Source organism: Delphinapterus leucas, chromosome 6 (genome assembly GCF_059928025.1).
Source record: "Delphinapterus leucas isolate spDelLeu-1000000601 "Yukka" chromosome 6, BTC_Dleu_Yukka2, whole genome shotgun sequence".
NCBI classification, from domain to species: domain Eukaryota; kingdom Metazoa; phylum Chordata; class Mammalia; order Artiodactyla; family Monodontidae; genus Delphinapterus; species Delphinapterus leucas.
Window position 1 is genome coordinate 104,286,224 of NC_143134.1, and position 24,358 is coordinate 104,310,581.

The window sequence follows — 24,358 nt, forward strand, 5'->3', positions numbered from 1 at the left end:
ACTTTCCAAGGACACTATCTGTGCAATTGCTAATACATCCTGCCCCACTTGGATTAATGTTTTGGGTAATACAGAACCTTAAGGAGAAAGCCACTTGGCTTTCTAAGGTAGACACTGATAGTTGAACTTTGTTCAGCTGGAACCTTGGGGGACATAGTTGAGGTCAATATTTCAGGGTGACCAGCATGTCTAATTCTGCATAGAATACAAATTAAATGGATCTGGTGTAAGCTCCTGTTGGCTTAACTAATCATAATGGCTGACTCAATGGTATATTCATAGGAAAACTTGCCAGAAGCCAGACAATATAGAAACCAGGGGTGGATATCATTGGGAAGGTAATCCTCAATAGCATTTCTATATATCTTGTGACGTTTGTGTGGCAAACAGCCTGGGAAGACAGATAATGTCCCTCTCTAGGGTAGAGGACATGTCTGTTTCTTGACCAGCATTGCAAAGACAGTGGATCACCAATGACACTTGGATGTCCAATAGGCATCTCAAACTTATCTAAATCTGAACTGATCTTCTCTCCTAAGCCTGTAACTCCTGTGGCTTTCAACTAGTGTCATCTCAACTTTTCCTGTCACTTGGGTTGAAAAATCTAACATTCTTATTAGAATGTCATTCTTTCTCCTCTTTCCCTTACACTATGTGTCCCATCCATCATGAAATCCTGTTGGCTCTCTTTCAAAATAATTGTCACTCATTTTTCACAGAACTAGAATAAAGAATCCTAAAATTTGTATGGAACCGTAAAAGATCAAAAATTGCCAAGCAATTTGGAAAAAGAACAAAGCTGGAGGCAGAACCCTCCCAGACTTCAGACAATACTACAAAGCTACAGTAATCAAAACAGCATGATATTGGCACAAAAACAGACATATGGAAAGATGGAACAGAATAGGGAGCCCAGAAATAAAGCCACACACCTATGGTCAATTAAACTTCAACAAAGGAGGCAAGAGTATACAATGGAGAAAAGAGAGTCTCCTCAGCAAGTGGTGTTGGGAAAGCTGGACAGCTGCATGTAAATTAATGAAGTTAGAACACTCCCTCACACCATACACAAAAATAAACTCAAGATGGCTTAAAGACTTAACTGTAAGTCACAACACCATAAAACTTTTAGAACATAGGCAAAACGTTCTCTGACCTAAATTGTACCAATGTTTTCTTAGATCAGTCTCCCAAGGCAGTAGAAATAAAAGCAAATAATAAACAAATGGGACCTAATCAAACTTATAAGCTTTTGTGCAGCAAAGAAAACAACAAACAAAACAAAAAACTTATGAATGGCTAGAAAATATTTGCAAATGATGCGATTGACAAGAGCTTAATTTCCAAAATATACAAACAGCTCATACAACTCAATAACAAACAAACAACCCAATCGAAAAATGTGCAGGGGACCTAAATTTCTCCAAAGAAGACATACAGATGGCCAACAGGCACATGAAAAGATGCTCAACATCACTAATTAGAGAAATGCAAATTAAAACTACAATGAGGTACCACTTCACACTGGTCAGAATGGCCATCATTAAAAAGTCCACAAATAACAAATGCTGAAGAGGGTATGGAGAAAAGGGTACACTCCTACACTGTTGGTGGGAATGTAAATTGGTGCAGCCACTATGGAAAACAGTATTGAGGTTCCCCCTAAAACTAAAAATAGAGTTGCAATATGATCTTGCAATCCCACTCTTGGGCATATATCCAGAGAAAACTATAATTTGAAAAGATACACACACTCCAATGTTCATAGCAGCACTATTTACAATAGCCAAGACATGGAAGCAACCTAAATGTCCATCAACAGATGAATGGATAAAGAAGATGTAGTACATATATATCAATACAATGGAATACTACTCAGCCATAGAAAAGAATGAAATAATGTCATTTGTAGCAATATGGATGGACCTAGAGATTATCATACTAAGTGAAATAAGTCAGACAGAGAAAGACAAATACCACATGATATCACTTATATGCGGACCGTAAAATATGACACAAATGAACTTATCTACAAAACAGAAACAAACTCACATACATAGAGAAGAGACTTGTGGTCACCAAGGGGGAGGGGGGTGGAGGAGGGCTGGAGTGGAAGTTTGGGATTATCAGATGCAAACTATCATAAATAGAATGGATAAACAACAAGATCTTACTGTACAGCACAGGGAACTATATTCTATATCCTATAATAAACCATAATGGAAAAGAATATGAAAAAGAATGCATACATATAACTGAATCACTTTGCTATACAGTGGAAATTAACACAACATTGTAAATCAACTATACTTCAATAAAATAAATATAAAAAAACAAAAAACAAAAACAGTTATCCCTCAGTATCTGCAGGGGGAATTGGTTCCGTTCCAGGATCCCCTGCATTTGCTCAAGTCCCTTATATAAAATGACATAGCACAGTTGGCCCTCTGAAACTGTGAACGGACATCCAGACACTTGCCACTTCTCACTGCCTCCCCTACCCCTACCCTGATACCAGTCTGGATGGCTGGCGGCAGAGGTGGTGCCAAAGGGCATCTCTGATCCATCTTCCAAGATGAACAGAGAACAAAACAAAGAGAAACAGTAATACCATTGAACATATACAATTGCTAGGCACTGTTTTACATGTGTTAATCCTTACAAAAACCAAATGAGGTAAGTACTTTCATAATCCTATTTTACAGATGAGAAAACAAGCACAGGGAATAGGAAGCTTGCTCAAGATCACATATCTAGACTCTGACAAAGCTGTGATTCAGTCCTGGAGAGTCAGGATTTGAGTTCATGATATTAACTACCATGAGAGAGAGACTCTTCCCTTCATATAAAAGTTGAAACTGATGGATTAGAAAAAACAAAGTTGAACAAATAAAACCCAAAACTGGCTCTTTGAAAAGAGCAGTAAAGTATAAAACTCCCTGGCAAGATTGATTCAGATATTCAGTAAAAATATGATTGAGAATGAGAAAGGCAACATACCTCACAACATAATTAGAAGAGATGAGATGTATACATGAGAATATTAGGTATAACTCTGTGGCAATAAACTTGAAAGCCTAGAGGAATTTTGCTTAGTGTCCAAAATTGACTCCATGTATTCGGCAGGACAGTCATGTTATATTGTGGTAACAACCTTCAAATTTCAGTGGCTTACCACCATAAATATTTCTCTCTCAAACCAAACCACCCATCACAAGATGGCTGAGGACTCCACACTTTGGACCATCATTCTCTGGGACCAGGTAGATGGAGTAGCCATGGGGTGCCGGCAATGTGACAAAGGGAGAGATGGATAAATTGCACACTGGCTCTCAAAACTCCTGCCAAGGAATGACACATATCACTTCTACTAACATGTTACTGGCCAAACAAGTCACATGTTCACACTCAACTCCCAGGGCGGGGTGTGGGTGGAGAGAGCAAACCTACCGTGTGCCCCAGGGGAAAAGCAGAAATAAAGGCATATGCTACAGAATGTTCTCCAAGTCTTCTGGTTTTTAATACCCAAATCCTTATGGAATATTTGTCTCTCTCAATATAATGGGGTTTTTTGGCAGTTCTTTGGGGGAAAACTTATGTTTACATTAAAAAAATATAGTGCAACATTTTTAACAATCCGGAAAGAGCTTGAATTGTATTCCACATACAACTGGTAGAACTTCAGGATCATCAACAAAAGTGATATGCATCTCATATTCTAAGAAAAGCATGACAGGCTTAGGTGAGCACAAGGCAACCCTGTTAGTTTTTGGTGATGAAATAGCAATGTTTTAAGCTTTTTATTCCCAACATTACAGTTTACTGTTTATTTCATATAAGCACTTAATGTGTCTTACCTGGATTTTAGGTAACTGTTGGGAAGTTCTGGGTTCTGTGTAACACACTACAATTTTTTCTACTTAAAATTCCAAGTGTTGGTTAGGATATGGAGGAACTGGAACTCTCATATACTGCTGATGAAAATGTAAAATGGTATGACCACTCTAGAAAAATATGTCAGCTTCTTACAAAACGTAAACATACACCTACCCTATGACCCAACCGTTCCACTCCTAGGTATAACCCAAGAGAAATGTAAACATATGTCCATAAAGGGATTTGTAAATGAATGTTCATAGTAGTTACTTGTAATAGCCAAGAACTAGGAAACAACCCAAACGTCCATCAACTGATGAATGGGTAAACAAATTGTGGTATATCCATCCAACAGAGCGTTATTCAGCAATAAAAAAGAACAGACTATTAATAAACACAATGTAAATGAATCTCAAAATAATTATGCCAAGTGAAAGTAGAACAACAAAAAAGTACATACTGATGACTGCATTTATATAAATCTCTAGAAGACACAAACTCCAGAGACAGAGAGTGGACCGGTGGTTGCTGGGGGGCTTGGGTGGGAGGAAAGGATTACAACGGGACAGAAAACTTTTGAGGACGATGGAGATATTCACTATCCTGACTGTGGTGATGGTTTCATGGGAACATCTGTGTAAAAACATCAAATTTTGTACTTTAAATATGTGCAGTTGTCACATATAGGCTGTCAACTATACCTCAAGAAAGCTATTATTAAAAATAGGAAATAACTTTCCAGTTAGCATTTTCACACAGAACCTCTGATTTCATGAAACTGATTTTCATTTCTGATGTTAAGTGGGAAATGCCTATATTTGGAGGACAAAACTAATGACTTCCTCACACTGTCCTGACTCGCAGGCCTCAGAGAGGAGGCTGGAAGGCTATTGTGGGTGGGTGCTTCCTTAGTTCCTAAAGGCATTGGGATCACTGGGTAAATGAAGACTCCAAATTCACCCGCTTCCAGTGCAATGCTAGTTCCCCACCAGGCCCTGGTTCTGAGGGGGGGCCTCAGAACATACCTAGGGAGGCCCTGGGCTCTGATAGGCAAAACTTCTGGTTCCCAAACACTTCTGGGGGTTACCTCTAACCTGCAGGCAGCAGAGCACAACCAAACACCCACCCGCTGTAGGTTCTGCCAACACAGGGCCCCTGCAGGCCCTAATTCTAAGCTCTGCAACTCCTGCGTTGAGAGGTCTAGGGGATTCTAGACACCCAGGTTCTAAAAAGATTCTGTACCAGCCTCATACCTCCCTGTCAACCCACAGCCCTCTTGGGTGGCCTTCCCCTCCATGCTCCGCATCGACTTAGTTTCTCCGGCTCGCAGAGAGTCCGAGGGACCTCAGCATGAGCCCCTGGCCCCAGGTTTTCCGGGTGAGGCCTCCCAAAGTGGCGCGTGGCCTCTTCGCTGCGGACCCTGCCCGGTCCCTAGGACACCGGGCTCTTTCAGAGCAGCGCGCAGGCGGCGGCGGCTGCGATGAGCGCAATAGGCCACCAGGTAGCGCCAGGCCTCCCGCAAATGTCCTCGTGGCGTCGCGCCAGGCTCCTCGCCTCTGCCCACCCCAGGGGCCCGCTGCTGGCTGCATCTCTCCAAGCTGCGTGGAGACAAGCCTGAACCATCGGCTTTCGGGAGGCCACCTGTGAGGGGACCTAAGCCATTCTCTGGGGCTCCTCTGGGCACCGGGAGAATCCGAAGGAGCCAATCTGCAATTTCCTTTCCTACTGTTTACCTCCTGGCCGGCAGGCCTGCATCTGCAGAGCATTGAGGTCTCCACGGCTCCAGTTCTAGAATTCTAGTTTAGAGATACGTGGTGGAACCAACTCATTCCATCCTTACAGAAGCACTTTTTCAGCTTTGGGTGCACCTTTGAATCACCTGGGGAGCTTTTAAAAAAATCTTGATGCCGGGGACATATGGAACTTCCAGTCACTTTCACTGATTAAAGCAAGGCACAAGGCCAGATCTAATTTCCATGTGCCTAGAAGAAACATAAATCTTTGGTGGACGACACAAATATCACAGCCCTAGAGGAATAGAAAACTAGAAGAAACCAGTTACCAAAGATGATGGCCCAATGGTTTTACAGATACATTTTTTGTAATTTAATGATAGTCTCTAAAGAACAAATCCTCCCAAAGCTATTTGAATCATTTTCAGGTGGAAAACTCCCTTATATATTTTATGAAGTTAGCATTATTGTAAAATCAAAATCTGATAAGAATCATTCAATAAAAATACACTATGGATGAATCTCAATTATGGAGATAGATACAAAAATTACAATTATTAGCAAACTGAATCAAGAAATGTATTAAAAGAATAATAACAGCCAACACATTAGATAGTACTTACCGTGTGTCTGGCCCTATTCCAAATGCTTTGCAATATTAACTAATTTAATCTTCACAATAATCTATTATTTGGATATTATGATGATTATTATTCCCCTTTTACAGATAGGGAAGACATAAGTGGATTTGTATTATATTCCTTGCTTTAGAACTGAGATGAAAAAGTACAGTGAAGGAGTATTGCAAGCAGCAGCTCAGTGGTGGGGAGAAGCTTTCTACGTATTTTTTCCTGGCCTTAAAGGAATGTGGAGATGTGGACATAGCTGTCAGTTTGTGGAAGAGGTATAGCAATATATGTATAATACAAGATGATCACTAATGTAGTAATTTCTTTGTTTTTGTTGAGCTGAGACTCATTTATCTACAAGAGTCTGAGTCAAATTAGTGAAACTGGTTTGAGGGAACGTAAAACAGTAAAGTACAGGCAAAGGCTGTCTCCTGAGCCTCCCACACACAGTCTCTCCTCTTCTTCTGAACCCTGCAAATCTGCTTTTCCACTTTTATCTGTATATACAGAGAGACCTCTAGTGCCTTCAGCCCACCCAGGCTCAACTCAGAAGACTGGGTCACATTCCAGAAACATCCATGTCCCTCCATCTGGACAAGTCTTGTACCTACCATGTCAGTAACTTCTTGAATCTCAGCTTTTTTCAAGACCCCCAGGAGGCTGGACAGAAATGGAATGGGAGTAGCACGATGGCCGGGTTGTAGGAGGTGGGGAAGAAGGGTCATGGATTCCCTGCTCTTCTCTCAGAGGTTGACTGCTAAACCTGCTCTTCTTGTGTGTGTGTGTGTGTGTGTGTGTGTGTGTGTGTGTGTGTGTGTGTGAGACAACTAGGCCCCGTTCCCAGAGCCCAGTGTTTTATGAAGAGATTTTCTGAAGCAATCTCCTTAGAGTTCCCATGTCTCCAATTTCACCAATGGGAAAAATGTTACAGGCCCCACATTCTTTGGTGTGAGCTGAGACACACTTGGGAAAATATTAGGACAAGAAAAGGGAGAAAGAGGATGGGTTCTCTAATCCTTCCCATGTAGGTCAGGAAGGCCACTTACTGAGGCAACAAACATGGTGTGCCTGTGTCATGCTAAGTGCTGTTTCAGCTGTTGGATACTGCAGTGAATAAAAGAAACTCCTTGACTTTGTTGCATTTACATTCTAGAGGGAGTGGGTACAGGAGTGGGTATAGGCAATAAACAAAGAAATATGAGAGGCCAGTCAGGAAAGGTGGGGAAAGAGTGCTACTTATACTGGGGTTTGGAGGAGTCCTCTGTGTGAGGTGACACAGAGGGGCCAGGAGGCCATGAGGCAGCAGGTCATTCAGGTGTCTGGGGGACGAGTATTTCATACAAAGGAATCAGGAAGGACCGGGGTCCAGAGATAAGTTTGCTTGTGGGGTGTTTGAGGAAAACTGTGTGCAGAACTAGTTCGGGTTTAACGGAAACACGGGGAAAGGAAGGTAGTTGTGTTAGGTTGTGGGAATCCTGGCAGCTGGATAATCCGCGTCAGCACTGCTGACCAGACCTTGTTTCCAGGGCCAGGCTCTCCTGAACAACCCGGCACTCCATTCTCTGTCTTTCTCTACCAAGTGGTTAGCCAGTGACTGTCTACTATTACCAAAATAGATCCATCATACATATTTGAAACCAACAAAACAATGTTTCTGAAATGCCTAATTTAAAGAACAATAGCTAGCATCCTGATGGGGCTGCCCCCAGGAGCAGACAATTTCAACTAAATGTCTGTCCTGGGACAGGAGAATCAAGTGACAAAGTCCCCTAAGCCAAGAATAGAGATGTGGAGTGTTCATCATTGTCTCTGAAACCCCCAAATAACCTCAGGGTGTCCTAGTTTGATATTTACTCTGGAAGTTTATTTGACATTTATCTAAATTCCCTCCATTCAGGTTTAAGTTATTCATAATATTTAAAGGGGAGCGGTAACAGAACAACTTAAAAATATCTCCTTAATCCACAACCCTATAATTTCATGCCCATTTAATTGAAGGCATTCTGAGGGGTTCAATTTGATGAACTTGTTTATCTGGGAGAAAATGTAGTACAAATAACGATCATAAATAACAGTCAGGGGAAAGAGCAGGATGTAGAAAAGGGAATCAGCACACTTTTTCTCTAAAGTCCAGATAGTAAATATTTTAGGCTTTGCACGCCAAGAGGCAGAATTGAAGATATTATGTAGATACTAATATAGTAATAGAGAAAACACATTTCCAAATTTTCTGATAAAATTCAAAATATAATATTGAGGACAATTAAAGAAAAACACAGGCCTATTAATGAGAAGAATACAATTCTGTTTTAGAATAACATTTTGCTTAATTGGGGTTAAAAATTAGTGTTTCTAATCTCACATCAATTGCAAATGTTCTTGCCTCAGGGTCTATACACAAATAGGCAGGGAGCTGAATTTGGCCTGTGGGCCATAGGTTGCCAACCCCCGGTATAGAAAATATGGTTTCAATAGTTAAAGTATTCCTGGAGGTTCTGGTTGAAGTTATAAGAAGAGAGGTAAAAAAAGAGAAGTGTAAGGATTGGAAGAGATACACTGACATTACTTGCAGATAATATGATCATATATAGGTACCTATAAAGCCAACAGAATCCACAAAGTATTAGGACTAATTTTATTATAACTAATGAAAAATTTCATCAAGGTTGCTAGAGAGATCAACTTACAAAGCTCAATAACATTTCTCTATACCAGCAAAAACTCATGATAATAACTAATAGTCAAAAAACAAAAAATTAGGGCTTCCCTGGTGGCGCAGTGGTTGAGAGTCCGCCTGCCGATGCAGGGGATACGGGTTCGTGCCCCGGTCCGGGAAGATCCCACATGCCGCAGAGCGGCTGGGCCCGTGAGCCATGGCCGCTGAGCCTGCGCATCCGGAGCCTGTGCTCCACGATGGGAGAGACCACAACAGTGAGAGGCCTGTGTACCACAAAAAACAAAACAAAACAAAACAAAAAAATAAACAACAAAAAACCTATGAAAGTATATAGGAATTAACAACTGAGAATACACCAGAAGATCACCAAGGAGAGAACTTTAAAACTCTAAGAAAAGACATAGAAGATGATCTGAATACATTTAGACACTGGGCTCACTTGGTTTTGGTCCAGGGAGCCCCGTGTCAGATTTCTGACCTCCAAAACTGTAATATAATAAACTTGTGCTATTTGAAGCCATCAAATTTGTGGTTATTTGTTGCAGCAGAAACCAATATAGGACCCATTTCTCCTGTCCAGCTGGATGCCAAGAATAGAGCTTCCTAACTGTATCTTTGATACAGCGGCAGTTTCCTAACATACATTTTTAACTCTTGGAAGGGAGTGGAGCACATATGATCTTCTGTGCAATCCTAACTCACGCTTGCCTGCATCTGGAATATTATTTTGTGGTGCTCTTTGAAGTAGACTTATTTCCCTTCCTTTAATCAACTCCATTTGTTTTCAGGCCCTAAGAATGTGTTCATGGGCAGTGAGGTGGTAGTAGGGTGATAAGGAACTAATAAAAACACAATTTAGGATTTCAGTATCATGATGGAAAAATCCCCTATGGCTGCGGCCCCCAACCTTTTTGGTAACAGGGGCTGGTTTCGTGGAAGGCAATTTTTCCACGGACGGGGCAGGGGGGATGGTTCAGGCGGTAATGGGAGCGATGGGAAGCGATGGGGAGCGGCAGCTGAAGCTTCGCTCACTCGCCTGCCGCTCACCTCCTGCTGGGCAGCCTGGCTCCTAACAGGCCGAGGACTGGTACCGGTCTACGGCCTGGCCAGGGGGTTGAGGACCCCTGCCGTATGGGACTTGGCTGTGAGCTTGGCCCTCCATCCCTGAGCAAAGTGGACCAGGAAACCGTAGAGCTCCCAACGATGGCTGACTCCAAGATGGACTGGGACCTGGCACCCTTTGCTTCAGTGCAACCTGCTCCAGGTGCAACCTGGACAAATGTCTCCTCCCACAACAGAATACAAAGAAACCATAAGGGGCTGAAAATAGCTGCACACATGCACAGTCAGGGTAATTATGAACAATAAGATACAAAAAAGCCATTTCTGAGGTGCTAAGAGCAAAAGCAGGGTACTGCACGTGATCCCTGCACACAGCACCACCACGGGGGTGGGCGGACCACCTAAGCCGCCCCTCCTGCTCAACCTGCAGACCCGCCCCCATTGTTATCCTATTTAAGGAACGAGCTCGTCCGCTCTCCGGGAGAAAACAGGGTCACCTGTTTCTTGTTTTCACTCCCTCATGCTGCAGCAAGCACGAGACCCAGGAAAGCCATGCTTGAATTCCTCTCTGGCTTCTTACCAATTTCTATTGATTAAAGAGTCCGAGGACCCAAATCAGTAACAATTCCACCATAATTTTCATTTGATCCCTGATTTCTGTAGATCTTCTAGAAAAATTAAAAAGTTTTGAAAACTCAATGTCTTTCTCTCTGTCTTTTGGGTAAAATGATAACTGATTTGGGTTGACATTAGCAAGATGGTGGAATAGGAAATGCCAGCCCCCATAACCCCACAGACATACCTATTTTAACAACCACTCATGGACATGAATACCTTTATGAGTGTCCGGAAGTACAACAGAGAGGTTCTAGCATCCAGATAGAGCAAAATAATTGAAGAAAGTAAGAACAGTTTCACTTTACCTGCATCTCCCCTCTCCCAAGGCGGCATAGCACTGGCATCTCTGGGAGCTTGTTAGGTGGAATCTCAGGCCCCTCCCCAGACCTGCTAAATCACAGCCTGCTGGTCGACAAGTTCCCCAGGTGATTCGTATGCACATTATAGGAAGCGCTGTGTTATCTTACATATAATAGAAATCCATAAAGAATGTATTGCGTTGTTCTGTGTGTTATTTTAAAGTTATATATGGGACTTCCCTGGTGGCACAGTGGTTAAGAATCCGCCTGCCAGTGCAGGGAACACCAGTTTGAGCCCTGGTCCGGGAAGATCCCACATGCCGCGGAGCAACTAAGCCCGTGGGGCAAAACTACTGAGCCTGTGCTCTAGAGCCCGCGAGCCACAACTACTGAGCCCACGTGCCGCAACTACTGAAGCCCGAGTGCCTAGAGCCTGTGCTCCACAACAAGAGAAGCCACCGCAATGAGAAGCCCACGTACCGCAACAAAGAGTAGCCCCCGCTCGCCACAACTAGAGAAAGCCCGCGTGCAGCAACAAAGAGCCAATGCAGCCAAAAATAAAATAAGTAAATAAAAAAATTTTTAAGTTATATAAATGGTGTCATACTGCACATATCATTCAACAGCTGGCTTTTTTCATCTTACAATTTGTTTTTGAGATCTAACAATGTTAATATAGATCTGGTACATTTCCTTTTAACTTGCTGAAGAAAATTCTCGTTTATGTTACTGATAATGAAATCTATTATTAAGTTATGAAATTAATTCTATCTTCACTAACCCATACTAAATTATGGTTGGGTCCTTTTTTTTTTTTTTGCGGTACACGGGGCTCTCACTGCTGTGGCCTCTCCCGTTGCGGAGCACAGGCTCCGGACGCGCAGGCTCAGCGGCCATGGCTCACGGGCCCAGCCGCTCCGCGGCATGTGAGATCTTCCCGGACCGGGGCACGAACCCGCGTCCCCTGCATCGGCAGGCGGACTCTCAACCACTGCGCCACCAGGGAAGGCCGGGTCTCTTTTTTTTAATAGTAGCCTAGCTAGATAAACAAATTAAATGTCTGAAACAGAGATTTTTTTATCCTTCCCCACTAAACCGGCTCCTCTAGGTAACTGGAGTAAATGGCGATTCCATCCTTCCAATTGCTCAGGCCAAAAGCCTTGGGGGCATCCTATGTGCTACCTAAGTGCACAGCATTAAACCAAGCCTTGCATCTGTGACTTAGCTTGGTGCTTCCCAGAATTCCGGGCGGCACATGCATGAAGTGGGCCTGGGTTCAAGTCCTAAAAATGTTAATACTCTTCAGCCAAAGAGCACCAGGAACATACATGTAATTGAAAAATTGGGTTTATTACTGCAGCTAGGAAGAACGCTCACCATGGGGAACCATGGGTGTCTCAGTAGGAGAATGTTAGGAAGGACCTACTGCGGGTTTGGGGGAGGACCTAAGGAAGCTCTAGATTGGGTGCTGTCAGAAAGCAGGGGCAAGTCTATGAATGCATATCTCAGTAAATCTTATCTATAGGAAGAGAAACCCAGCAGGAGGATAAAGCTGTAATTCGTAGAAAAGTAGTAGTGACTCATTTTAGCCAAGAGGGGGGCGTGTTTCTGGATTGCACAATGATTTTTTTTAATGATCTCTGAGTGACCTTGTCTGTGTTGATGTTTCAGGAGATTGTTTATGTCCAACAGGATAACTTGGCCTAGCTGTGAGCATCAGGCCAGCTGGTGATAACCTTGAAGCCTCATGATGCGAGTCAGGCCGATTCCAGGAGAGCAGGGACTGCTCTTTTCTTTCTCAAATGAAAGAAAGAGGTGATGGTGCCTCCTTTGCAGTCAGCTTCTCTCTGTGACTCCAGGTGAAGGAGAGGAACCATCCTAAATTCATTCAGGCTCAGCCCCTGCTTCTCAGAGGTCCACATCTTCAGTCTGCAGCCCCACATGATTGGCCCCAACCCTGCATGGGTGATCCAGATCTGTCCCCAGACCCCAAACTCAGAGGACGATGCTGTTCTGGCCTGTTTATCCACATCATTCCTGTCTGTTTTTTTTCTTTTTGTTCCTCTTGAAAAGGACTGCTCTGTTTCTGATCCACAGAGATCTTCACTCCTTGCTTTTGAGCGTCCTTAACATTTCATGCCTCATTTGCATAAAATGTTTGGGGTTGAGGTATAGGTTTCGGTGTGAGCTCATCTGCCAACTTGATCTGGGAACCCCTGAGGGTCTTTTTGTGCCTCCCGACTGGCTGTAGTTTCCTGACACGTGGCACTCTCCAGCCATTTCCCACCATCAGCGTGGCCCTCTTGTGCATTGACTACTTTTGCTGTTAACGTTCTAAGCATTCTCAAGGATATGCTAGGCCATGCCCTTCTGGGTATCAGCTGCTCTGTCCCTTAAATGCAAACTTTAAAAAAATGGGTGATCCTAGCATGACTGGTTGACTTTCTACATAGCCTTTTGTCATATTTCAGCAAACCAGACTGAGCACTTAAGTCAGGAGCAATAAGTCTGAACTTAACTTACTCTTCTGACCTGTAGGCAGAGTAAGATGTGGGGAGAGTCAGATGCCTAGAAAGCCTTCTCTTGTTAACATAAGCCTTATGTCCATAATGAATGAGTCATTCTTTCTGCATGACAACCCCTACCCACGTCTTGCTCTGCCCCAACAGCCATGTGTAACTCTTACACTGTTTTTATTATCAGCTGATGTTGGGAAAGGATTATAACTGGAAGAGGATCTTTAATTTCCCTTTCTCCAAAGCCTGTAAGCGTCCCAAAGAAGAGGTTAATAACACTTAGCCTCCTTGATGCCTCCTGAACGTACCACATATAGATTGCTGCGGGTAAGTTGCTCACATTTCATGGAATCTCATTTAACACGTTCACAGTAGATAAAAGCAGTGGTTGAAGGAAGTTTTCCAAGAGTATGAAAAAACACTGACCAAGAGAAAGATAAATACCATATGATATCATTTATATGTGCAATCCAAAATATGACACAGGGACTTCCCTGGTGGTCCAGGGGTAAGACTCCACGCTCCCAATGCCAGCGTTCGATCCCTGATTGGGGAACTAGATCCCACATGCATGCCACAACTAAGAGTCTGCATGCCACAACTAATAAGTCCACATGCTGCAACTAAAGATCCCGCATGCTGCAGCGAAGATCCCGCGTGCCACAATGAAGACCTGGAGCAGATAAAATAAATATTAAATAAATAAATAAACAAATATGACACAAATGAACCTATCTATGAAACAGACACAGAATCACAGACATAGAGAACAGACCTGTGGTTGCCAAGGGGGCTGGGGGCTGGGGGAGGATGGAATGGGCGTTTGGGATTAGCAGATGTAAGCTGTTATATATAGAATGGATAAACAACAAGGCCCTGCTGTATGGCACAGGGAACTATATTCTATATCCTGTAATAAACCATAATGGAAAAGAATATGAAAAAGAATGTATATACGTAAAACTGAATCACTTTGCTGTACAGCAGAAATCAAAACTGTAAATCAACTATACTTCAATAAAATTAAAAAAATGAAGATTTTCAGAAACTAACAGCATCTTATCATGGTAATTTTCAACTTAGATACCATAGATGTGCTTCTACAAAATAAAAGCATTTGCCATACCAAAAAAAAAAAAAGAAAAGAAAAGAAAAGAAAAGAAAGAAGGGACACTGACCATCTCATAGGACGGATGAGTTAGAGAAGCTGGGGTATAAGGGCATATTCTGAAACATATCAAGCTGGTATCAGCCCCAGCAGCATCTATCTCTCAGTACCCCCACTGAAAAAGAGAATTCTAGGATGGAGCAATTTATAGCGCAAGTCTTATAGTTTGTCTTACCAGGTCACTAAGAAATGGGCAAATCAAAAGGCAAGTAGCACTCATGGGGACAGAGAATTACTGCAGACGAGGGAGAATCCTGAAACTCAGGGAAGATTCTGAGAAGCTAGAGGAAGATTATGGACACAGGGCCAAGGAAGTCCCCTCATTTGCTTCCTGTCAACCCCACATCTCTTTAACATAAACAAAGACAAATCACATGACTGAAAGGTGAGTCATTTATTGACCAGGTAGAGGAAGGTCTTATTCATGGTACTGTTGTGCTGAATATGGCAAAGAGAGTTAGAAATTTGCAGGAAACTTTGATTTGTGGTGAGCTGGTGAGTCTTCCTAGATAATTAGGGGAGATCCTGAAGATGCAGAGTTGATGCCTTCACGTGCGATAGTGATGGAAATCAGGTCACAGAACTTGTCGCAAGATGATGTGGGGACCGTGGAAGAGAAGATCCTGGAGCCCAAGTGAGGTGGCACTCACCCAGTGCTAAATAAGCCGACGAGAGCAAGAACACCGAGACTCATTAGGTGCTTCTCGGATTGAACTGAGGACAAAGAGAATTTCTATTACAAAAAAAAAAATGTTGAAGAAATAGTTATCAACCTGCATCCCAACCCATGTTATTTGCCAGAATAGGGGTAGGGAGGGTGTTAAGTAAATGACTTTTTTTTTTTTCTATTGCTGATCCCATCTTAACCTTCCCCCAGTTGAGTCTATGAAAAGAAGAAAAGAAGCAATGAAGGATCTTAGCAATGCCAATCTCAGCATTGGCAGTTTTAAAGAATTTTTGACAAATTGAGGAATCATGGCAAAAGCAATGGCAATCTTTTACTAAGTGCTTCCTTTATGGAATCCATAGTTGCTAATGAAGCCCCACAATAAATCTGAGGTAGGAGACAGATGAGGAAACTCAAGAGTCTATTTTCCAGGTTGGAAGACAACTGGAAGGTCAGACAACTCTATTCCCAGATTAGAAGTTAAGGATGTGCAGGAATAAAGGAAGAGATTGAAGGAAGAAAATTTTTCTATAAATTGGAGGGTAAGATGGTCCTCTGGGCTTGGAAGATGGACCACAAACACAGAGATGTATTTGAGTTTCACACTCACACCCTTTTCCCATTTAAAACTTTAAGTCATGATTTTTAGCACATTATCAATTACTGAGCCCTTTTCTCCAGCATTATATCCACACAGTAACTCTATAAGGTAGACATCATTGTTTCCCTTTTAATTGCTACATCATTTGCTCAAAGAGCTCATAGCAGGAGTGGATCCTGAACACAGGTCCTCCAACTCCAAATTTCAAGCTCTCCCAAAAAGCGTCCTTACCAAATTATTTTCATTGTAATCTTTGGACATAAAACCCTAATGCTTTTGGAAGGCACTGATCCCTGAGCCAGCCCCTCTCCAGCAGAGCTCACCAACCTGGAGGCCTGGGCCACTCCACTCCCTCGGGCCTGGAGACAGTGATCTACAGAGGCAGAGAAGAGCACATTCAAATACCAACCCTGGTTTATTTCCCAGAATGAAACCAGATGATTCTCCAGGTTAGGACAAAGGGGACTGACTGGGGTATTAACTTCTCTTGGATTTTTCCCTTCAGGAACATTCCCATTCAGTAAAATGGGAATTTAGGCAAAGAAAGCCAGAGAGAGCTCAACTTACCGACTTTGGTAATATGGAAACATGTAGAAATATGTTTTCCTTAACAATCCCATATTTTTGGTAAATTTTCACAAACTTTTTCATGATTTTGGGCTCCCGTCTGGTTCTTGGGTGTGGGAAGAGTGACAGTAACTGCTTTGTTTTGTTTATTGGTCACTGAGTCTCATCAGAGGGGCGGGGCTCCAGCCAGACGGGAAAATGAATGGTACTGACTGGGTGCTTAGGCAGAAGTCTTGGGGATGAAAAAATAACCTGTCTTGAATTTTTTTTTTAAATGTAATCTCTCTTTATTTTTTACATCTTTATTGGAGTATAATTGCTTTACAATGGTGTGTTAGTTTCTGCTTTATAACAAACTGAATCAGTTATACATATGTTCCCACAACCTGTCTTGAATTTGACATCTTTAGGATATCTTTCTGGCATGATGAGAGATTCTTCATGTTCCCAACACTGAGCCTGAGAAATTTTACCAAAGGTGAGCATCTATCTTTAGAGGAGGAGAGATGTCATCCCAGGATAAGATTGGGAAGACCACTCTGTCTCCAGGCTTCCTTCCTTCCCCAGTCTCCCCACCCCACGATGAGTGTCAGCATGAAAATACTCTACCGTAGAGCTCCAGCAGTTGGAATGATTCATTGTTGTTGACATTCATGAGATAAAACATAATATATTCAGTATAGTTCGTTTGAAGTATGCGAAATTTATGGTCTTCATCGTCTGTGGAGGAAACAGAACACAGCTCAGAACTCCTCTGGTCCATGGGAAGGAAGTGAAACCCTTTCACTTCCTATTCTCTCCCACAAAACAAATTCAAGTGCATATCCTGGAAGAAATAGAGAGTGATATCTACTGCCTTCCATTTGCATCTCTCTGGGATTCATGAGGCAACTTCTAAGGAACGCTGGTAGACTGACCACTAGGGGTAGAAAAATTCAGCCACAGCAGCAGCTTTCCCTCTATCATGCTCCCTGAAACTCACCTACCCTCCCTCAGCCGTCTCTGCCAACTGTGTGTCTCTGTCTTCTCTATAAGCCCCATTGCATTATATACCCAGGGCTGTGTCCCGAATAATGTGCTGTGGCAATGGCCATCAGACATCATCAGAAAGCGGGCAAGGAATGAGAAGCTGTCCTGCCAAGTTACTTTTTTTTTGGTGCCAATTTTCTTTTGTTGCAGGAGGTACATGTGACCAAACTGCCTTCTATACCTGATGGTACTGTGTGCCAGGCACTGGCTTTTACACACACATTTCTCCCAAATTCAGGATATCGGCTATAGATGGCCCCAATGTATTACCTAAACAAGCATATCAGGAACTGACCAAGATCCTGAAGATACTGGGGTTTAGCAAATTCCTTGCAGTTGGAAGTAGAATTTAGAAAGACCTTTTTTTTTTTGCATACTTACAGGTAACACTATGTACACCATCCTCTCCTGCTTTGTCAGAAAGCAAAGACATTTCAGTACATGCTCCACTTACCCTGTAAAACAGAATGAGCCGATGCCCAAGAGATACTGATGGCGCTGGCTCCTTCACACTCTACCTGTAACTTGAGTTTACGATTCCACTGATGAACTGTTGAACATTTTTGGGTATAGTTTCCAAAGAACTTTTATTTACATTATTCACTTTATTTGCTGCTTTGAGAATGAGTCAACTACTTCTATTACTATTACTCTACCACTACTTCCCACTATTACTATTACGATAGCTACTCGTCTAGAGAATTAGCTGGGTTCTTACCATGTGCCAGCCTCTTAGATATGTGCCTTACGAACATAACCGCACTTGGTCCTCACAAAAAGCCATGAGAGACAATTATTATCATCTTCTTTTACTCTAGGGAATATTGGGGAAGAAACAGATGAATTTTCTTGGTCACACATATAGATTCAAGAACGAGATAGGCTGTTGATTCTGAATCCTGTGCTCTTAACCTATGCTGTCTTGCCACACTACTTATGATTCTGATACCCCTCTACCCCTTACCTCCTCTACTCCCGTTTAAATTCATGCCTGTCACCAATTCTTATCTCTGAATCTAGAAAAGCCACAGGTTCACCAAACCCCAAATCAGTGCCAGATGATGGACCCTGAATTTAGGTACAGGCCCAGAATGTATGTATATGTGTGTGTGTGTGTGTGTGTGTGTGTGTGTGTGTGTTTGTGTGTGTTTAGAGGTCCAAGACCATATTCAGGCTTCTGGTTTTTCTTTCCCAAGCAAAAAACCCACTTACTTTGTATGAAATTTAAAGAACAAAGAAAATTTTTCCAAGGCATGGATGTGCTCCACAAAAACTCTCATGCTACCATTTTCTTCTATCTTTTCTTCGGTGTCTGAGGCCAAGAGAATGGAATCTCACTCCCCTGAAATCTGCAATAAATCAATAAAATGATTGGGTGAGAAAAGAGGAAAGAGATACAACATGAACACTTGTCTCCTTGAACTCTGGCCTGTGGGCCAGGACTCATCACGGTGATGTGAAGATGAAATTAGAGCTCAGGTCAACTGGCACCACACACCTAGGACTCTTTCAACTGTCCCTCCAGTGAGAATGGAGGTCCCCAAGTGCTGTCATCTTTTAACATGGCACAACTGCCCTTAGTCTAAGGTCTGAAATCACCCCTTTTGCCTAATATGTCAAGGAACTGCTGCCCTCCAGGAGGGTCATCTTGTTTCAGATCCCTCCAAACCACCCCCCAAAATCCAAAGTCACTATTCTCCACTGCCCCTACCTTTGAAATACTGAAGTTGCTTCTCACAACACCAGGGTTTCCTTCCTTGTGGGCACAGACTAGAGTCATCCCCGGACACAGCAACAGCAGCTTCATCTCGGCAGGGGACAGCGCTGTCTTCTCTGTAGTCACTGGGAGTGAGTCTTTCCCTGATGGTGGCTTCTCTCCCCAGGGCCTCTGTTTTTATATCTGTTCTGGGTCCAGTTTTTTGTCCACAAGGCACCACCTTTCCTCCAGGAAGTGGGAGAACCCATATTTGAACCCAAGACTATCTGATCCCAGAGCCCCTATAATTATTGACTCCATGACACAGGTTGAGGCTTGATGTCTTTGGCATGAAGGACAGATGGAAGAGGAATAAGTACTGCTTTAGACCCTCAGGTGTGTCTGGCTGGTAGTTATTACTGAAGAAGCTGCATGTAGATTTCCCTAAAATGTGACGCTAGGGATGTAGCTGTGAGTCTGATCAAGGGAAGGGCAAGTAGCAACTCTCTCTTGGTCAAAAAATATTTGATGAATGAATGGATAATTTGAGGAGTATTGCTCTTCTAATAAGGAATTAGGAGATGCTTCCATACCAAAAAAGCAAAAACTATGCCCTCCCATTTGTGGCCGCAAGTTAAGTAGCTGGTCACCAACCACATTAAGACTTCCTTGCCCCAAACCAAAATACTGCACAGAACATTTTATAAGTGACCCACGGGAAGGGTGACAGTCTGCCAGGAGGCTGAGAAACAACTAGCCTAAGTCATGACTCAGCATGGGTAAAGGGCTTATGGAGTCCATATATGACCAGATAACAATCCATTTATAACAGGTAACTTGATTGAAACTAACAGCTGACTGGAAACGGACTTAGTGACCTTGTCTTTAGTCACACTCTTAATTAATTGAACAAATCACTCATTGAGAAAGCCAGTAGGAACATTCAAGCCATCTTATATAATAGCAAGACATAGTCAGTGCCAAGAAGAATACCAAGAAATAGGGCTTATTTGATTCATGCGCCACATGAAGTAGTCCTTGGTCCCTAGCACCCGGGGTGATTATATTCTGCTGGTATTGGCTCAAATCCAGTTCTAAAATATCCATTCTCTTCACCGATGAAAGGTTGCTTGGAGCTAACAGCATCCCATCTATGTCATCTGGGTCCTTCGGAAAACAGATCCTGAGACAGATTTAGGAGTATAAAAGGCTTACTGGGAGTAACACTTGTGAAAGGAAAAAGGAGGAAATGGGATTAGGGAAGGGGAGTTGCCAGACCATGACATAGATCTGACAAAGTCTTTGTCAGCCCAGCAGGGATCTCTGAGCGTGTGAGAAGAGTCTTGTGTTAGGCAGAAATGGATGGGACCTTGTACCACAGTCTTGCACGGTCATTGGATGGGGCCACCCCAAGAAGACCACTACCTCAGCTCAGGAGTTGAGGCCAATCTGAACCAGTTAACAGTGGTGGCTGTGAGCCAACCACACTCCTCAAGGCTGCACAATGAGCCCTTTCGTGAAGAGGGAATCTGAGCAATACATGTCTATGTCTGGCACACCATCCTAATATCCAGAAAGAGGCAGTCCTGTCAAAAGGGATCCAGAGTTCTCTTCCCACATGGGTTAGGGGTAGAAGCAGAAACCCTTTCCTTCTTTTCTAGTTTGAAATTTCTACCACAACATGAGGGTTCCCTGTAGGTAAGAAACCCAAGGATAACAGTGATTGTCACCTCATCAAAATTGAGCAAGTACTTACATACACATGGGTCCAGGTTACCCAGCGGTCCATCTGGGACTCTCCTGGTAGCACATCAGTTGCTGGTCAGTAGTAGGACCAGTTTGTTCCAATGGCACTGACACCACTGGGCTTGGGGAGGCTGGAAGAGAGTTTGGGCAGTGGGAAGAATAATCATAAGTCTTGGATTCTGTGCCCTTTGGGAAAGGGTTAAGGAGCCCCAAAGATAAAAATCATTCATGCAACCATTTTGCCATAGGCTGGACCTAATTTGAAAAATAAGAAAATCTGCTTCATATCATCAATGTAAGTGTCTCATGGAATTATTTATGTAAAGAGCTTGGCATATGGACAACTACATGTAAAAGAATGAAATTAGAACATTCTCTAACACCATACACAAAACTAAACTCAAAATGGATTAAAGACCTAAATGTAAGACCAGACACTGTAAAACTCTTAGAGGAAGACATGGGCAAAATACTCTCTGACATAAACCGCAGCAGGATCTTTTTGGATCCACCTCCTAGAGTAATGAAAATAAAAACAAAAATAAACAAATGGGACCAAATTAAACTTAAAAGCTTTTGTACATCAAAGGAAATCATAAATAAAATGAAAAGACAACTTACAGAATGGGAGAAAATATTTGCAAACTATGCGACCAACAAGGGATTGATCTCCAAAAATACAAGCAGCTCATGCAGCTCAATATCAAAAAAAACAAACAACCCAATCAAAACATGGGCAGAAGATCCAAATAGACATTTCTCCAAAGAAGACATACAGATGGCCCAAAAGCACATGAAAAGATGTTCAACATCACTAATTATTAGAGAAATGCAAAGCAAAACAGCAATAAGGTATCACCTCACACCGGTCAGAATGGCCATCATCAAAAAGTCTACAAATAACAAATGGTGGAGGAAATGGAACCCTCCTGCACTGTTGGTGGGAATGTAAATTGGTACAGTCACTATGGAGAACAGTATGAAGGTTCCTTAAAAAACTACATATAGAACTACCATATGATCCTGCAATCCCACTCCTGGGCATATATCTGAAGAAAACCATAATTCAAAAAGATACACACACCCCAATGTTCACTGCAGCACTATTTACAATAGCCAGGACATGGAAGCAACCTAAGTGTCCATCGACAGATAAATGGATAAAGAAGATGTGGTATATTTATACAATGGAATATTACTCAGCCATAAAAAAGAATGAAATAATGCCATTTGCAGCATCATGGATGGATCTAGAGATTATCATACTGTGAAGTAGGTCAGATGGAGAAAGACAAGTACCATATGATATCACTTATATATGGAATCTAAAAAAATTATACAAATGAACTTATTTACAAAACAGAAGCAGACTCACAGACATTGAAAACAAACTTGTGGTTACCAGAGGGGAAAGGTGGGGCAAGGGAGGGATAAATTAGGAGGTTGGGATTAACATAGACACACTACTATATATAAAATAGATAAACAAGGACCTACTCTATAGCACAGGGAACTCTACTTAATATTCTGTAATAACCTATATGGGAAAAGAATCTGAAAAAGAATAGATACATGTTTATGTATAACTGAACCACTTTGCTGTACACCTGAAACTAACACAAAATTGTAAATCGACTCTACTCCAATATAAAATAAAAATTTTTTCAAAAGAGCTTAGCATAGTGTCTGGCACATAGTAAGTGGTCAGTTAATGGAAGCTAATCATATTCTTTTCTTTTGATCACCTTAGTCATTCAACAAGCACTCATCGTTGGCTTACTATGTCCAAGCTCTGAGAGTACACTGTTGACAAAAATAGTTCAAATTCCTGCCCTTACTGAGCTTCTACAGTGGTCCATTTTCTTTTTAATCTTCACATTCTGGATCCTATAAGGTCAGGAGCATGACCTGAGGAAAAAGACCAAACTAGGTGCCTTTCCTTTAATAGTAGCGTCTACAAAAACCCCTGACTTCTTTCTTCTTTTCCTCATGCTGCAACCCCTTCTGGAAAGCCCTCCCTTCTCTGCCTGTTCAAATTTTACCCTTCCTCCAAGGCCCCGCTCAAGAATTCCTTTGATTCCCCAGGGCTCACTCTTCTCATCCTTTGTATGTCCCCATAGCACCTAGAGTTTCACGCTTACTTCATAGCAGTCCGTCACTTATTGGATTGTGCTACTTTCAAAACATAATTCTCAAAGAGTTAAAGAACGTAACTCTCATACAACTATATAGCGAGCCTGTGTCAAAGATTTAATGTTAAATCTTTTTTTTTTTTTTTTTAACGGTACGCGGGCCTCTCACTGCCGCGGCCTCTCTCGTTGCGGAGCACAGGCTCCGGACGCACAGGCTCAGCAGCCATGGCTCACAGGCCTAGCCGCTCCGCGGCATGTGGGATCCTCCCAGACTGGGGCACGAACCCGTGTCCCCCGCATCGGCAGGTGGACTCTCAACCACTGCACCACCAGGGAAGCCCGTGTTAAATCATTTTTGAAGCACCCAAAAGAATGACAGCTGATTCAAAGGAGGATATGAGAAGCTGATGTATGTATAAGTCAGTGAAAGAAAGAACTGCTGGGATAAAATTGCTAAGTTAGACACACGTGGTTAATGTCCTACAGGGCAATAAAACCACAACCTTTGTGGTTATTGTCTCCACTGGACAGAAAGCATTTACATATTTACCAGACAAAAATAATTTGCACCTTCTCAGTTTTTTATCAATTAATCTCTAACTTCACAGAGCCTGGCCCCTAAACAACAGTAAACAGTAAGTTAAACACAGTCACATTTGCCAAGAGTGTGGTGTGCTCCAAGGGCAAAGAACAAGATAAACTCAAAGGGCCAACGTCACCGGAACAGAGGCTTACCAGACCCTTAGCACTCTGTCACGCAGCAACTACTCAACATCTCTGAGCTTTCCCAAGCAGCACGCCTTGCCCCTTTCCCGTCCCATATACAGAAAGGTATTCATCCCACTGGAAACATGCAGACCCTACCCAATCAGCAGGCAACTCAGAAGTCCCTTTGTTCCCTGGCTATAAAAACAGACAAGCAACCCGTGCTCATGGTCGACTTTCCCTGGCTACCGGGAAGTCGGCCTGCTGTCCTTGCAGCAAAAACTCTGTCTTCCTTACCTTCTGCCTTGTATCTGGAAATTCTTTTCCAACCCGCTCTCGGACCACAACAAAGAGAACCAGGTAGGACGGCTTATTAGGTAGCGCCCTTGTATGACCCTGAAAGGAGACATGGTTATCTTTTACCTTTTCTCCATTTTGGGATAACTTTTTAAAACACTAGTTTCTGTGTTTACACACACACTGGAAAGGTAATTGTGAAAAGACAGGCTCTGGAGTCAGAAAAGCCTGAGTTCAAATTCTGCTTCCACACTTAATCTCTGTGCGACTCAAGTTTCCTCAGCGTCGTTGCAAAGATAATGTGAAAAGGTTTAGAAAGGGCTAGAATGCAATAGGTCCC

General features: G+C 42.6%; 1 protein-coding gene across 1 annotated transcript; it reads right to left on the bottom strand.

Annotated features, from left to right (window-relative positions):
• Nucleotides 1–16,256: 16,256 nt before the first annotated feature.
• On the bottom strand, nt 16,257–19,884 carry LOC111176923 (salivary lipocalin-like). The gene is given in 5 exon segments (XM_089912645.1): nt 16,257–16,545; nt 17,018–17,133; nt 17,824–17,897; nt 18,655–18,791; nt 19,154–19,884. Coding segments are annotated over 5 exon segments (774 nt in total). The 5' UTR covers nt 19,460–19,884; the 3' UTR covers nt 16,257–16,404.
• Between the last annotated feature and the right edge of the window lie 4,474 nt (nt 19,885–24,358).